This window comes from Dinoponera quadriceps, unplaced genomic scaffold, assembly GCF_001313825.1.
Source record: "Dinoponera quadriceps isolate SergipeBrazil2010 unplaced genomic scaffold, ASM131382v1 scaffold2111, whole genome shotgun sequence".
NCBI lineage: Eukaryota > Metazoa > Arthropoda > Insecta > Hymenoptera > Formicidae > Dinoponera > Dinoponera quadriceps.
The window spans coordinates 282,713-297,456 of NW_014556195.1; the positions used below are offsets into that span (position 1 = coordinate 282,713).

General features: G+C 36.6%; 2 protein-coding genes across 4 annotated transcripts; both read left to right on the forward strand.

Moving 5' to 3' along the window:
• Positions 1 to 2,932: 2,932 nt before the first annotated feature.
• On the forward strand, positions 2,933 to 6,895 carry LOC106747107 (UDP-glucuronosyltransferase 2B19-like). The gene is made up of 5 exons (XM_014624390.1): positions 2,933 to 3,501; positions 4,136 to 4,555; positions 5,349 to 5,580; positions 6,077 to 6,305; positions 6,607 to 6,895. Exons 1-5 carry the CDS (start codon positions 3,097 to 3,099, stop codon positions 6,893 to 6,895), a joined length of 1,575 nt encoding a protein of 524 aa, XP_014479876.1. The 5' UTR covers positions 2,933 to 3,096.
• Positions 6,896 to 8,374: 1,479 nt separating this feature from the next.
• Positions 8,375 to 14,470, forward strand: LOC106747134 (UDP-glucuronosyltransferase 2B15-like). Of its 3 annotated transcripts, none has more exons than XR_001374637.1 (7): positions 8,375 to 8,602; positions 9,076 to 9,487; positions 9,882 to 10,301; positions 11,139 to 11,370; positions 11,855 to 12,083; positions 12,385 to 12,867; positions 13,001 to 14,470. XR_001374637.1 is itself a non-coding variant. In XM_014624460.1 (7 exons), the coding sequence occupies exons 2-7, from the start codon at positions 9,083 to 9,085 to the stop codon at positions 12,680 to 12,682; spliced, it is 1,482 nt and encodes a 493-aa protein (XP_014479946.1). In that variant the 5' UTR covers positions 8,375 to 8,602; positions 9,076 to 9,082; the 3' UTR covers positions 12,683 to 12,955. The 3 variants fall into 3 exon arrangements, 2 of the variants coding, with proteins under 2 accessions (XP_014479946.1, XP_014479945.1); XM_014624460.1 differs by lacking the exon at positions 13,001 to 14,470 and having other exon boundaries at positions 9,076 to 9,271; positions 9,374 to 9,487; positions 12,385 to 12,955; XM_014624459.1 differs by lacking the exon at positions 13,001 to 14,470 and having other exon boundaries at positions 12,385 to 12,955.
• The last annotated feature ends 274 nt before the right edge of the window (positions 14,471 to 14,744 follow it).

The window sequence follows — 14,744 nt, forward strand, 5'->3', positions numbered from 1 at the left end:
CAATTAAATCGACTTTTGGAGAACTGAGGCGTTAATTTGCTTAAAATCGCCTTAAAAGGGCCAATGATCGCCAAAAATGATAAATAACGATCGGTATTTAATAGTAAGCAGTACCAATAATAAAAAATTGATCGTTAGATTATCTATTAAAATATGTATGTATTTAGAAGTCTGAAGGTTCTCTGCGTCTGATTGGCCCTTGGTAAAATCTGACTAGATACGGTATCAGATATCACGGGATTTATCTAACTACGCCGCTACGAGGACTCGAGAACGTCTCACCGGTTATTCTTCGTACATTGTGCGCTCCGAAATACAAGTGTCCGCATCGCGAACGTTACATCCGCGTCAAACGTTGTAATTGTCCGCGATTCAATTAATGTGTACCGCGTTCATCATCTGTCTACATTTAAATGTACGTACCTCTGTGTCTCGAATAACATCTCGTGTACAAATCTGTTAACGTCCGCGTCGTTAAGATACACATGTTATACTATATGTTCGCGTGTTTTGTATCGCGCGCGTCCCAGGTATAACGGCGTACCCTGCGCGTCCGCACGGTAACTGGTCGTATTTTAATCATCGGACATTCCGAAGCGACTAAATTCATATATGGGAGGAAACGGCATTAAACGAAACCGTATGAACGTCACACAAACTTAACGGGTTACTTGCACTTAGAGGCAACAAAAACAGCCCTACATCCTTGTCCGAAATCTTTTGTCCGAAAATGTTAAAATTATCGAGTCGGGATCTACATCAGTATGTTATGTGAAGTTTTAATAATATAATGCCAAGTCCGTATTAAGAAATATTAAAAACTGCAGCAGATATCGCCATTGGCATCAGCTATGTTTACTGCTGCCATGCTTTACGGTACCCATTGTATCTATGTGGTTCATCTGCAATAAAATCGCAATAAATTCTCAAAATATATAGATAAGTCCAGTCTTTAACGTAGCCGATTTTTAAAATTCGCACTTGTTGCAAAATGACCCTCATCTGAATATAAGAGTTTTTCGATTTTTCACCTAAGGATCGATCGCTTCTTAACTATAAAAACAAAACTAAGATCCAAAGGAAAACCCTCTATGATAAAAACTGCGTTTTTTCATGCTGAATAAATAAAAAACAAATACGAATACGATCCATCTAGTCGTTTTCGAGATATTTTGGTTACCGATTTGGAAAACACGGTTTCGGAAAAAAACATAATTAAAATTTTAAATATACTTTTAAGCAATATATAAATAACCCGTAGAATGAACAGTTGATCGAAGAGAAAGGAATATATATATATATATATAAATATTATTATTATTATTACAAAACTGCAACATCATATCATGCCACACACATATATCATCGTAATGACAAAAGCAGAAAATCTCTTTCAAAATACGAAACGTACAAACAAATACGAAATCGCATTGAAATATCAAATATCTAGATGAAGAACATTTTTTGCTATAATTTTCTTCGCACGAAGCAAGGTAAGCGCGTATTTTGCAAATTTAATTTTAATAGCGAGGATAAATTTCGCCGTAATAACCGTTTGCGCTTTTCCAATGATAATATTTTCGTTTATCTATGCCCGTCGCATACCATTCATATGTATGTAAATCTCATAATTTAAATCCATATTTTACATATATGTAAATATTGTTACACATTTGTGCGCGCGCGTGTGTGTGCCTCTTCGAGCACATTACGCATTTACATAATCAAGTATCGTATCTGAAAGAAATGATATAATTTTCTATCGTTTTCCGTTAAGAGAATAATCATTGAAATATGATAGAATTCTTATAGGAATTAATCATATCCTATCGTTTTATTATCTTTTTATAATCTTTTTATAATCTTTTTATTATCGTTTTATAATCTATCATGAACAAGTAACTGAAAATCTGTAGTAAGGAATGGTATATTAACAATAGGAGAAACTGAAAAGTTCTCTTTCTTATAATTGCAAAAGGAAACCCATCGTTGTCAATCGTTTACCAACAATACTTGACATAAAACTGATTCGTACGTTCAATTACGATGAAAAGGGTCTCGTAATTAATCGTGAAGTCATTACGTAAAAAATGGATGATTTTCTATTCTATTATTACGTAAAGATCGTAATATATTATGGCCTAAATATCTCGCCATTATAAATATTTAATGAGATAATTACGAAACGAGAACGTAAAGAATCAAGTATGAATTTACGATTATAATTTAAGCTTAATGATAACTCGGAGAGCTGAGTTCTGCTTGCAAGCAGGAGGAGGCGACTTCGAACAGTTATTATCTTAAATAATTAAGATTAGGCTTACCTTGGGATTATGGAAATCACTAAATAAACGCGTCAAAGTATTTACCTCAAGGTTGTGTAGGAATGATAGCATAATTAGCTAAATTTAAATTAAAATAACTCATTCGTCGTATGTTACTTTGTATCTTGAATCACTTATCTTATATACTACATGTCTACTACGCATTAGCTACACATATATTTCGTGTTGCCTAAGTTGTAAAATGATAACTCTCATTGCGAGTTAGATTAACGTAATTTTTTATCGTTGTGTCGTGATGTATGAATCTTACAATGACAAAGAAGTACCGTACGAAAATGCACGATTTCTTCTAAATCGTTTCCTTTCGTAAGTATATTATTTGCAGAAACAAATTCTCCTATCGTTTATTATCGTTACCTTTTACTTAATTATTAATTATGGAAAATATTTGTGCTTGGAAGCTTCTTCGATTAACAGCTCAACAATTTATATATGGTCATTAATTACTAACTAAAAATTTTGTGTGGTTATTTGCAAAATATCTGAGGACTTTTTTGTTCAAAATGATTTAATCTATATAGAGTGAATACAAGTATGTGTTTCAACTTTTTACAATGCGATGTTAGTTAATGACAGATTGTCGGAACAGCCGTGTGTATTCCGACTCGTTCGGAACTGGATAATCGCACTTACCGTGTGCACACACACACACACACACACACACACACACGCAACGCAAAATGTTGTAGGATTGTTATCGGTTGTGATATTTATTGACACACGGAGCAATAATCAATCTGCTAAGGTCAACATGAAGCTGTTGCCGATTCTTCTCACGACCTTGGTGACCTGTGATCAAATCGCCGATGGATACCGTATCCTCGGCGTATTTCCGTATCATTATACGAGTCATTGGATCATGCCGGAAACTCTGATGAAGGGTTTGGCGCAACGTAGCCACCAAGTGGACGTGATATCGCACTTTCCGCAGAAGAAACCGATATCGAATTACACGGACATCAGTCTGTCCGGCAGTATGCCGATTCTTCAGAATAATTTCACCGCGACAGAAATCGCATGGTTCAGAGAAGTTTTGATGAAGCAAGTTATCGATAAGATGGGGACTGAGATTTGTGAGCTGCTGGCCCATCCGAAGATGCAAAATCTGATCAAGAATCCGCCGCAGGATCCTCCCTACGATCTTGTTATTATAGAAGTATGATCAACGCATTTTACTTCTCATATGTATACGAAACAATTTTTTTATATATTAGAACAGTATCAGACCACTACCGGCTGTCAAAGCCAAACCGATTGCCGACTCTTAGTAGACAAATCGCAACGTCGACGCTTTATTGTGATTGATTCACTAAGAGTTCGCAGATCGGTCTTTACAATTAACAGTCTAATAGTTATATTAAAATCCTTCGTTATACCGCATACAATAGATTTTTATATAACTTTGCCATATATCAAGCAAAGACTCATTATTCAATTAGAACAATTAGAACAAATTAATCACAAAAACGTCAAGATAACTTCAGAATGATGTATCTACGTCACAATATCATCAACGTCAAGAATTGACTTGCCATCTCACCTTTTATGTAACTTTCGTTTTATTTGGGAACATCCAAATCTAATGTTATCATGTATACAAAGCCACAACAAGTCATAGAAGTCATACTACCGACATTAAAATCGATTCCAAATGCAATTCAAATCAGAACGGGCACTTCATGTCCTGCGCTGGACATCCATGCGCTTAAACGGAACGTATCTTAAAAGACGCGACTCTGTCGACGACGACTCGGCGAATAATTAATTAATCGAATGACCGACATACACAGGTATTGATGTCGCCGTGTTTTCTGGCTTTCGGCCGTCATCTGAAAGTCCCGGTTGTCGCCCTGGTAAACGTTAACTTCCCCAGTTGGTTCAACGAGTTATCCGGCAATCCATTTAATCCCGCTTATGTACCGGTCACCTTCTCATCGTTCGGACAGCAAATGAACTTCAAGGAACGTGTGCTAAACTTCTTCGAAGCGTATCTGAGCTCCGCGCAGGTCCTCTACTACACGAGCTTTCAAGTGGAGTATGTGAAGAAGTATTTCGGCATGAAAGACACCGCCATCAGTGACCTGCACAACGATATATCTTTGTATCTAGTCGACTCGCACCCCTCGTTGCACGGAATCAAACCGTTGACCCCCGCCGTGGTCGAGGTAGCCGGTCTACATATCAAGAATGACAGTGTTACACTCTCGCCGGTACGTTTGAACAAAGTGACTTTCTCGATTATCCGCAGCATGTGTATACCGCCACTCTTCCGGAATGCAATAAACGACCGACAAAGTCGAGGACGATTTATCATCAGTATCGTTGTGAACGCGCTCCCATTTACCTTCTCCTCGTTCAAATAATAGGGCACGCACTGCATGAAAAACGATCGCTTCTTTGCGTGGAATATAAAATTCGCCTCTTTAAAATTAACAGAACGTGAAAATAATAAAAACAGAGGAATGTATAAAAAGAACTACGTGTGTTTTATTGTCGAAGGCAAACATTATAAAAGATGGAAAAAGCGCACTTTCATATCCGGCAGAATATTTCTCTTTGATCCTGTGCATCGATAACAAATGAATTGCTTGCATCTATTTAGAAATCTGCATGGAGATTTTATCGAAAATTGCTAGATATATCTCGAATTTCACTGACGTTGATAATCCGTGTATAGGAAGGATATATAAATGTACTTAAAGTCATTAATATGGATACTATAAAGATACCGTAAATTTTTATCAAAGTTTAATGAGATTATTTTTCAAATTCGCCGGCACATCAGATTTATCTCATTATGAAAGTGACACCCTGAAGAACCGATTTTATATATTTCTCCTGAACGGAAAAGATTAGAGAGAGGCTAAATGAAATTCTCTTTTCAGAGATTTTCTTATTTTGAAGTGTCGTAAACGTGCAAATTTCGCGACAGCCCATTGTATCCTGGCAGAATTAATCATTGCGAATTATTCGAGTTATTTCTAAAATGAGACTTGTCTACAGGAAGTGCAAAAATGGCTGGATGAAAGCAAGGACGGCTGCGTGTACTTCACATTCGGTTCTATGATCAGGATCGAAACTTTCTCTAAGGAAATAATAGAAATATTCTACAAGTCCTTCAAGAAGATCGCGCCGGTTCGGGTACTAATGAAAGTTGCGAAAAAAGAAGACCTACTGCCGGGATTACCGGATAACGTCATGACGCAATCTTGGTTCTCACAAATCGCCGTGCTCAGTACGTAATTACTGTCCGCCACGCGGCTGCATCAGAATAATCGATACGCTTGTGTTCCAGTAAGCAATCTGTTAGCAATCTGATGACAGATTAGCGACAGATCGAGTATGATCTGTCAAGAGATTCATAGTCATTCGCGTCAGCAATCTGTTATTATTCCGTCGACAACACTACTGACTGAATCTGACAGTAGATTGGCGGTAAAAAGCGTGCAAGATGTGTAATATGTCCCAAAAGCAAAATCGCAGGCCTTAAAAATTAATTAAACGACTGTCACACGTCGATAAATTTTATTCTCAAAGTTAATCTGAACGTTCGGAAATTCGTAATGTCTTATTCATACGAAAGAGAGTCCCAATAACTTTGGATTGGTGTAAATTATTCTCTGTTTTTCGTTTCTTTTCGTTCTAAAAATGTCGTTCTATATTCGTCGATCTTTCGATCGTGACATTTCTTTTTCACCGTCAAAACAACGCATTACTTTGAATTTTCGCAGAGCACAAAAACATACGAGCTTTCATTACACACGGTGGACTAAAAGGGACGCAGGAGGCGATTTATTTCGGAGTCCCTATGATTGGCATCCCCCTGTTTCTCGATCAGAATAGCAACATCCTGTCATTCGAGAGGAAGGAGGTGGCTATCTCGCTAAACTCGATACACGACGTCACCGAGGAGAAATTAACATCGGCGCTAAATAGCATCCTGAAGGATCCCATCTATCGGTGAGACGTAGGAAAGTCTTTAGACATTCTCAGGTCATCTTTATAACGTCTGTATTGTATAGGTTGCAATGATATCCATCAGGGATGTTCCAATCAGTGCAATTCTTGTATGTCCAAAATCCGAAGCGATATTACATTTTCTCTTTCTCAAATTCTCCACAAGAAAAACATAATTCTTAACTTCCGTCGCTTCAGCACATACATTACCTAAATTAAGATTTTCATAAAAAGATTAACCAAGCTGTAATGATATAGCAATTCGATCTCCTGCGAACTGGTCTCTCTCTCTCACTTGTTTCAGAAAAAACGTGCAAAAATTGTCGAAATTATTCGTCGATCGTCCTATGAGCGCCTTGGATACGGCTATATTCTGGGTGGAATACGTTGGAAAAAATGGGAACTTCCTTCAATCACCAGCCATGCAGCTTCACTGGTGGCAACGTAACTTATTGGACATTTACGCCTTCTTATTATTCGTGGTCATTGCGGTGCTTTTGGTCTTGAGATTTATTTTTTGGAAGATCAAGACGTTCTTATTCAGATTACACATGGACGTAAAAAAGGAAATGGTGGAGAAAAAGAACATATAAGGAGGACCGAAAACTACTTCAGGAATTTTATTTATGAATAAGTTTTGATAGGTTGAGTTGATAGAACATTTATGTTATCGAGTCCCAGATATCTTGAAAAAATCTTAGATTTTTCATTAATATTTTGTTAATAGCTTTCTGACTAGCTTAAACTTTCAGGTTATAAAATCCTGACTTACAGTATTTTTCAACAATGTAAATTATATCAATATTTTAGATAGAACGTGCCAGACTGTTTTAGATACCAATAATAAAAAGTTTTTTTTCATTATCCTATGTACCTGATTTTACTGAAAGACTTAATCTTTTATTTAAACCCACAAGCAGATAAGAACGAATCGTTAAGAAGGGAAAACATCTCTTTCCCTCCCTCCCTCCCTGCCTCCCTTCCTACCCCTTTTCTCTCTCTTTGAAAAAAATAAGAAAATAACTATTTGAAATTTATTTGAAAATGCAAGACGTAAAAAACGAATATTATATCGCACCGAAATAATGAAATATTTGTATAGAAAATATATTTTTCTCAAGTTCTACTCGCACAAGGCAAGGTTACCGTGCATTTTGCGAAGTTAATGTTATAGTAATGACAACGGTAAATTTCGCTGTAGGATTCAAATATTTGTGCTTTTTCAATGATAATTTCGTTTATCTATGCTCTTCGCGTATCATTTACATGTATGTAAATTTCATAATTTAAGTCCATATTTTACATGTATGTAAATGTTGTACTCGTTGTACAGCATTTACATATGTGTAGCGTAGTAGCGTATTATGCATTTACATATTTTAGCAAAGTAAAATAGACATTTAAATAAGACTGATAATAGTTTCGCGAATATCTTGCGTTAGAGACTATTTGAATGCGTACACATTTTAGAAACCCTTACATCTTCACGTTTATAGAGCGTCTTTTATATGAGATCAAAGAGATTGGCTTCTACATTGGAGTTCGCGAGAACTGTCCTGAATGGATGTTTTGGTAGCGGTCTGAAATATCACGTAAGATTTCTGCGTGCAAGAAATCCACCGATGATGAGGGAAAATTTATTATTTACAATTAAATCGACTTTTTGAGAGCCGAAGCGTTAATTTATCCGTAAAATTACCTTAAAATCGACAATATTTGCTTCCAAAATGAATACAAGAAAATTATAAATAACAATTAATTCAAAATCGAATCATAAGACATCTTATATCTCTGTTTTGGACATGGTGCTATGTATCATTGTAACAAAGAAAATCGAAAAACTTTTTAAATATGCGAAACGCAGAAACCAATTAACATAATTATCAACTTTCAAGGCGATACAATTGGTGGTGTTTGTGTCACGACATTTCGGTTAATTGACAATTGATATGCTTGACCAAGAAATGTCTTGTCGTGTAATGACTTCTTGGAAACCGAAACACGAAAATAAGAAAAGCGTGGCATACCGTTATAAGTATCTTTTGCCACAATATATGTGCAATCGACTTCAGTCTTTCACGTTGGTCACACAATATCGAGGAACCGATACACGTTCCTCTCATCCAGCGTTCGCTTCTTCTATTATCATTCTTTTTAGCAGACAGTGTAGTGCCTAATTGACTGCAGCATATTCACGTACAAGACACTTGTGCACGTACAAGTCACGTACAAGGCACGTGGTAAACTTCACCAGGATATAACCATTTTCAAGCGCGTCAGTGTGTCTTTTTCTTTGACAGGTAACACATGATATTCGTATTCCTTGCATTATCGCACAGTGAGTAACTTCGTCAATGATATGATACGTATGTATTGTCAGTTTCGTGACTTGTGCTATTCAAAACGCGGTTAGAACGTGCGTAAAAATAGATGTGTACCAGTTCTTATCAAATTATCACTGACCATGTTTAACTGGCCAGTGAAGAATGACTGTTGCTCGTTTTACATTACGGACAAATAAAAGTCTACTCAGCAATAGTTATTTATCATCATTGACCACCATTTATCAGTATTTATCACCATTGACCATTTTATCACAACCAGTAATTCTTTTTTAAATAAGGAAACTACATCCGTGACGTGCAAAATTGGGCAATACTGCCCTCTAGAAGTCCTACAAGTTCTATCTTGACGTTACTTAAATTTTTTAATAATGTAAAGTTCTGTAAAATATATAAAAACCTGCCAGCTTTTCTTTTTCTGATCCACTAAGATCCAATATGAAGGTGTTGTCAACTTTCCTTGTGATCTTGGCGACCTGTGATCACGTCACCAATGGATACCGGATCCTCGGCGTATTTCCTTTTCAAGGTTATAGTCATTGGATAATGATAGAACCTCTGATGGAAGGTTTGGCGCAACGTGGCCATCAGGTGGACGTGATATCGCACTTCCCACGGAACAAGGCGGTACCGAATTACATGGACATCAGTATATCCGGCAGCATGCCTAAATTTGAAAACAACATTAACTCGACGCAAATATTTACGTTCAACCATTTTTCCATAAAGGATCTCATCCATGTAACCGGGACTATGCTTTGTAAGCTGCTGGCCCATCCAAAGATACAAAATGTGATCAAGAATCCGCCGCAGGATCCTCCTTACGATCTTGTTATCGTAGAGGTATGATCGATGCATTTTCCCTCGCATTCTCTCGTACGAAAGAAACAATTTTTTCATACAACCTTTCAATTGAATCAATCGGAATTGAATATTCTTACGGTCTTCCTTATTTATCAAGAAACATGTAACAGTATTCGCAGAATTTACTTGCAATCCGGTTAACTTTAAATTATCCACGATTAATTTATGCACGAACGTTATACGTCCCTTCACTAGTTGCGTAAGATCTGCATATGATATATGATGAAAAACCAGGACGGGCTTTGCATTTCATGTCTTGCGCTAAACATTCACGCGTTTCATGAAGAAACTCAACCCTAAAAGACGCGATTCGTCGTCGACGACGAGATTCGGAGAATAATTAATTAATCGAACGACCAACACACAAACACAGGTGTTGGTATCACCATGCTTTTTGGCTTTCGGCCGTCATCTCAACGTTCCGATCGTCGGTTTGGTAAACATAAACTTTCCCGACTGGCTGAACAAGTTGCACAGCGATCTGTTTAATCCCTCCTACATGCCGAGCTTCATCTCGCCGTTCGGACAACAGATGAACTTCAAGGAACGTATGCACAACTTCTTCATGGCGCATCTGACCTTCGCAGAATTCCTCTACCTCACGAGCTTTCAAATGGAAGACGTAGAGAAGAATTTCGGCATAAAAAATGCTACCGTTATTGACCTGCACAATGATATATCTTTGTATCTGGTCGACTCGCACATCTCATTGTACGGAATCAAACCGTTAACCCCCGCCGTAGTCGATGTGGGCGGTCTACACATCAAGAATGACAATGTTACACTCTCGTCGGTACGTTTGAACAAAGTGGCTTTCTCAAATATCCGCAATGTGTGTATTCTGGACTTCTTCCTGGGTGCAATGAGACGCGACCGACAAAATCGAACTATTTATCATTAGTATCGTTGCGAACGCGCTTCCATTTATCTCTTCCTCGCTCAAACGGGAAGTGTCAAGATACGAGCTGCATGAAAAACGGTTGCTTCTTTGTGCGAAATATAGATTTAAATTGATAGAGCGTTTAAATTGATAGAGCGTGAAAATAATAGAAACGGAGGAAATCTATAACAAGAACTACGCGTGTTTTATTGTCAAAAGCAAAAATTATGAAAGACGGGAAGAACGCATTTTTATATCCGGCGTAGAGAGTATTTCCCTTTGATCTCCGTGCATTAATAACAAATGGATTGTTTGAATCTATTTAGAAATCCGCATGGATGTTTTATAGAAAATTGCTAAATATATCTCGTATTTCACTGTTGTTGTTAACTCGTATACAGAAAGTATATATCAATATGTTTAAAGTTATTATGGATATCATAAAAGATAACGAATTTTTATCAAAGTGTGACGAGATTTTTTTTCAAAGCCGATGGAATGCTAAATTTATCTCATTATTAGAGCGACGCCCTGAAGATCCTATTTTATAAATTCTTTCTAAAAGAAAAAATTGGAGAAGGGCTAAATGAAATTCTCTTTCCAAATATTTTCTTACTTTGATTTTCTTGTAAAGATTTTCTTATTTTGAAGTGTCGTAAACGTGCAAATTTCGCGACAGCCCATTGTATCCTGGCAGAATTAATCATTGCGAATTATTCGAGTTATTTCTAAAATGAGATTTGTCTACAGGAAGTGCAAAAATGGCTGGACGAAAGCAAGGACGGCTGCGTGTACTTCACATTCGGTTCTATGATCAGGATCGAAACTTTCTCTAAGGAAATAATAGAAATATTCTACACGTCCTTCAAGAAGATCGCGCCGGTTCGGGTACTAATGAAAGTTGCGAAAAAAGAAGATTTACTGCCGGGATTACCGGATAACGTCATGACGCAATCTTGGTTCCCACAAAACGCTGTGCTGAGTATGTAATTACTGTTCGCTTTGCGGCTGAATCAGAATAATCGATACGTTTGTATTCCAGTAAGCAATCTGTTAACTATTTGATGACAGATCGAGTATGATCAGTCGACAGATTCATAATCATTCGCGTCAGCAATCTGTTATTATTACGTCGACAACACTGCTGACTGAATCTAACAGTAGAATGGCGGCAGAAAGAGTGCAAGATGTACAGTATGTCCTAAGAGCGAAATCGCAAATCTTACAAAATTAATTAAACGACTGTCACACGTCGATAAATTTTATTCTCAAAGTTAATCTGAACGTTCGGAAATTCGTAATGTCTTATTCATAAAAGAGAGTCCCAATAACTTTGGATTGGTGTAAATTATTCTCTGTTTTTCGTTTCTTTTCGCTCTAAAATTGTCGTTCTATATTCGTCGATCTCTCGATCGTGACACTTGTTTTCCACCGTCAAAACGATGCATTACTTTGAATTTTCGCAGAGCACAGAAACATACGAGCTTTCATTACACACGGTGGAATAAAAGGGACGCAGGAGGCGATTTATTTCGGAGTCCCTATGATCGGCATCCCCCTGTTTCTCGATCAGTATTTGAACATCGTGATATACGACAAAAAGAAGGTAGCTATCTCGCTAAACTCGATACACGACGTCACCGAGGAGAAATTAACATCGGCGCTAAATAGCATCCTGAAGGATCCCATCTATCGGTGAGACGTAGGAAAGTCTTTAGACATTCTCAGGTCATCTTTATAACGTCTGTATTGTATAGGTTGCAATGATATCCATCAGGGATGTTCCAATCAGTGCAATTCTTGTATGTCCAAAATCCGAAGCGATATTACATTTTCTCTTTCTCAAATTCTCCACAAGAAAAACATAATTCTTAACTTCCGTCGCTTCAGCACATACATTACCTAAATTAAGATTTTCATAAAAAGATTAACCAAGCTGTAATGATATAGCAATTCGATCTCCTGCGAACTGGTCTCTCTCTCTCACTTGTTTCAGAAAAAACGTGCAAAAATTGTCGAAATTATTCGTCGATCGTCCTATGAGCGCCTTGGATACGGCTATATTCTGGGTGGAATACGTTGGAAGAAATGGGAACATTCTTCAATCACCAATCATACGGCTCTACTGGTGGCAACGTAACTTATTGGACCTTTATGCCTTCTCATTGTTCGTGGTCATTGCGGTGCTTTTGATCTTGAGGTTTATTCTTCGGAAGATCAAGACGTTCTTGTTTGGATCGTACATGGACATAAAGAAGGAAATTGCGGAGTTCACAAAGAAAAAGAACACATAATGAAGACCGAGAATTTCTTCAAGAATTTTATTTATGAATAAGTTTCAATAGATCGAATTAATAGAACAATTATGTTATCGAATCCCAGATATCATAAAAAGAATCTTCGATTTGTCATTAACATCATGTTAACAAACAGCTTTCCGATTGGCTTCAACTTTCGGATCATAATATCCTGACTTACGGTACTTTTCAACAATGTAAATTATAACAATATTTTAGACAGAAAATGCCAGATTGTTAGGACCAATGATAAAAAATTTTTTTACATTACCCTATGTACCTGATTTTACTAAAAGTCTTAATCTTTTATTTAAGCCCATAGGCAGATAGAAACGAATCGTTAGGGAGGGAAAACATCTCTCTCTCTCTCTGTCTTTGAAAAAGCAAGAAATATCTCTTTAAAATCTCTTTGAAAATGCGAGACGTGTAAAACGAATACGATACGGCACTGAAGTATGAAATACTCGTATGGAAAACATTCTCCTTTCGAGTTCTCGCACGAGGTAAGGTAAGCGTGTATTTTGCAAAAGTAATGTTAGAGAAATAGCCATCCCAAGCAGCACGTAAACGTTCGAGGAACGTTCACTTTATGTTAACTTGGTTTGGTTATATTCAAACAAAGTGGGAATGTTCGAACAACATACATTTTAGAACTTCTAATATATATCTTACGTTACGTCCTTGGTACCCCGGGACGACGAACTCTTTTTTATATATATATATATATATATTTGGGAAGCCAACGGACTTCTGGGAAGCGCTATCGTAAAAAGAATAAAATTACAATAGCCGCCATTAAACGCGCCATGTGTTTCCCAACGCGTCTGTCATCTTCTTCGCCTTCACGTAAGGCACGTAGTTTTGTTACATTTTGGGTACCCCAGGAACAACGAACTCCTTTTGTTTTATGTATATACAGTGGCTAACGAAAATATTCGAACGATTAGATTTCTTATCTTTAGCACATAAAATAGGTATGTTAATCCTGAATATTTAAAGCAATTTAGTGTCTATAGAAAGAAGGAAGTCCTAAGATTATGTTAGTAAAATTAGAAAATAATCCAATCGCATATGTAGTGTCTACGACAGATTTTCTTGAAATACGTACCAGGCATGGGTAACAAAAGTATTCGAACGCTTCAAAGTTATTTGTGTTTCGGTTTGTATCTCAATGCTGAATGTAAACATGAGCATCAAATTTAAACAAAGGAACATTCAATTGATCACAAGACATCATTTGAGTAAGAGTAACGTACAGTTGTGCAGTGTAATAATGAATACGAATAGGAAAAAGTCAGAAACACAAAACTGTGAACAAGAAATGCTATTAAAACTACGTAGAGACGGAAAATCTTATAATGAGAATACGAAAATTGTAAACAGAAATAAATCTACAGTGCATTACATAATAAAGAAGTTTGAAAATCAAGAAACTGTTGCCAACAAAGCTCGTTCAGGTCGTCCGAAAAAATTGACAAGCAGAGAAGAGAAAACTATAGGAAGTCGAAATATAATTATAGGCGGTAAAAACGGCTTCGCAAAGGGCACCGGACGATATTAAAGTTGAAGAATTCCAGAGATGCTTCAAACAGTGGGAAAAAAGACTTGACAAGTGCATCGCATCTAGTGGAGAGTACTTTGAAGGTGACTGAAGGAATTTTGTAAAAAAGTTAATAAATAAAGTTTTCTAAAGATCTTCTAAAATCGCCAATATTTGTTCCCAAAAAATGTAAAATATATGATAAGTAGCATGTTTAATATTAATTGATTTTCATCTTTTTTATATTATAGATAATTTGTTCATGTCAGTTGATATCGAAGAAAGATGTCATTGTGTCAATTGGATGACAATGAGTTAGTAAGTTCCAAGTAAGTTTAGAATTAAAAATACTATTCTGATAAAGTTCTCCGTTCTCCATTAAGTTTGAAAAATGTTTGTTTAAAGACGTTCGAGACATTTTCATCAGAACAAAATACATTTTGATTTCATGAAAATTGCGAAGTGGATCTTGTTGGAACTACAGTCGATATTAAAAACAAAGATTATTTGATTAATATT

What these genes read in the sequence shown, in the direction of transcription:
- LOC106747107 (XM_014624390.1), top strand. Translation starts at nt 3,097, where the DNA reads ATGAAGCTGTTGCCGATTCTTCTCACGACCTTGGTGACCTGTGATCAA. An exon ending in ACGATCTTGTTATTATAGAA is followed by an intron (nt 3,502 to 4,135) that starts GTATGATCAACG and finishes CGACATACACAG; the next exon opens with GTATTGATGTCGCCGTGTTT. An exon ending in CTCACAAATCGCCGTGCTCA is followed by an intron (nt 5,581 to 6,076) that starts GTACGTAATTAC and finishes GAATTTTCGCAG; the next exon opens with AGCACAAAAACATACGAGCT.
- LOC106747134 (XM_014624459.1), top strand. Translation starts at nt 9,083, where the DNA reads ATGAAGGTGTTGTCAACTTTCCTTGTGATCTTGGCGACCTGTGATCAC. An exon ending in ACAATGTTACACTCTCGTCG is followed by an intron (nt 10,302 to 11,138) that starts GTACGTTTGAAC and finishes ATTTGTCTACAG; the next exon opens with GAAGTGCAAAAATGGCTGGA. An exon ending in CTGAAGGATCCCATCTATCG is followed by an intron (nt 12,084 to 12,384) that starts GTGAGACGTAGG and finishes CACTTGTTTCAG; the next exon opens with AAAAAACGTGCAAAAATTGT.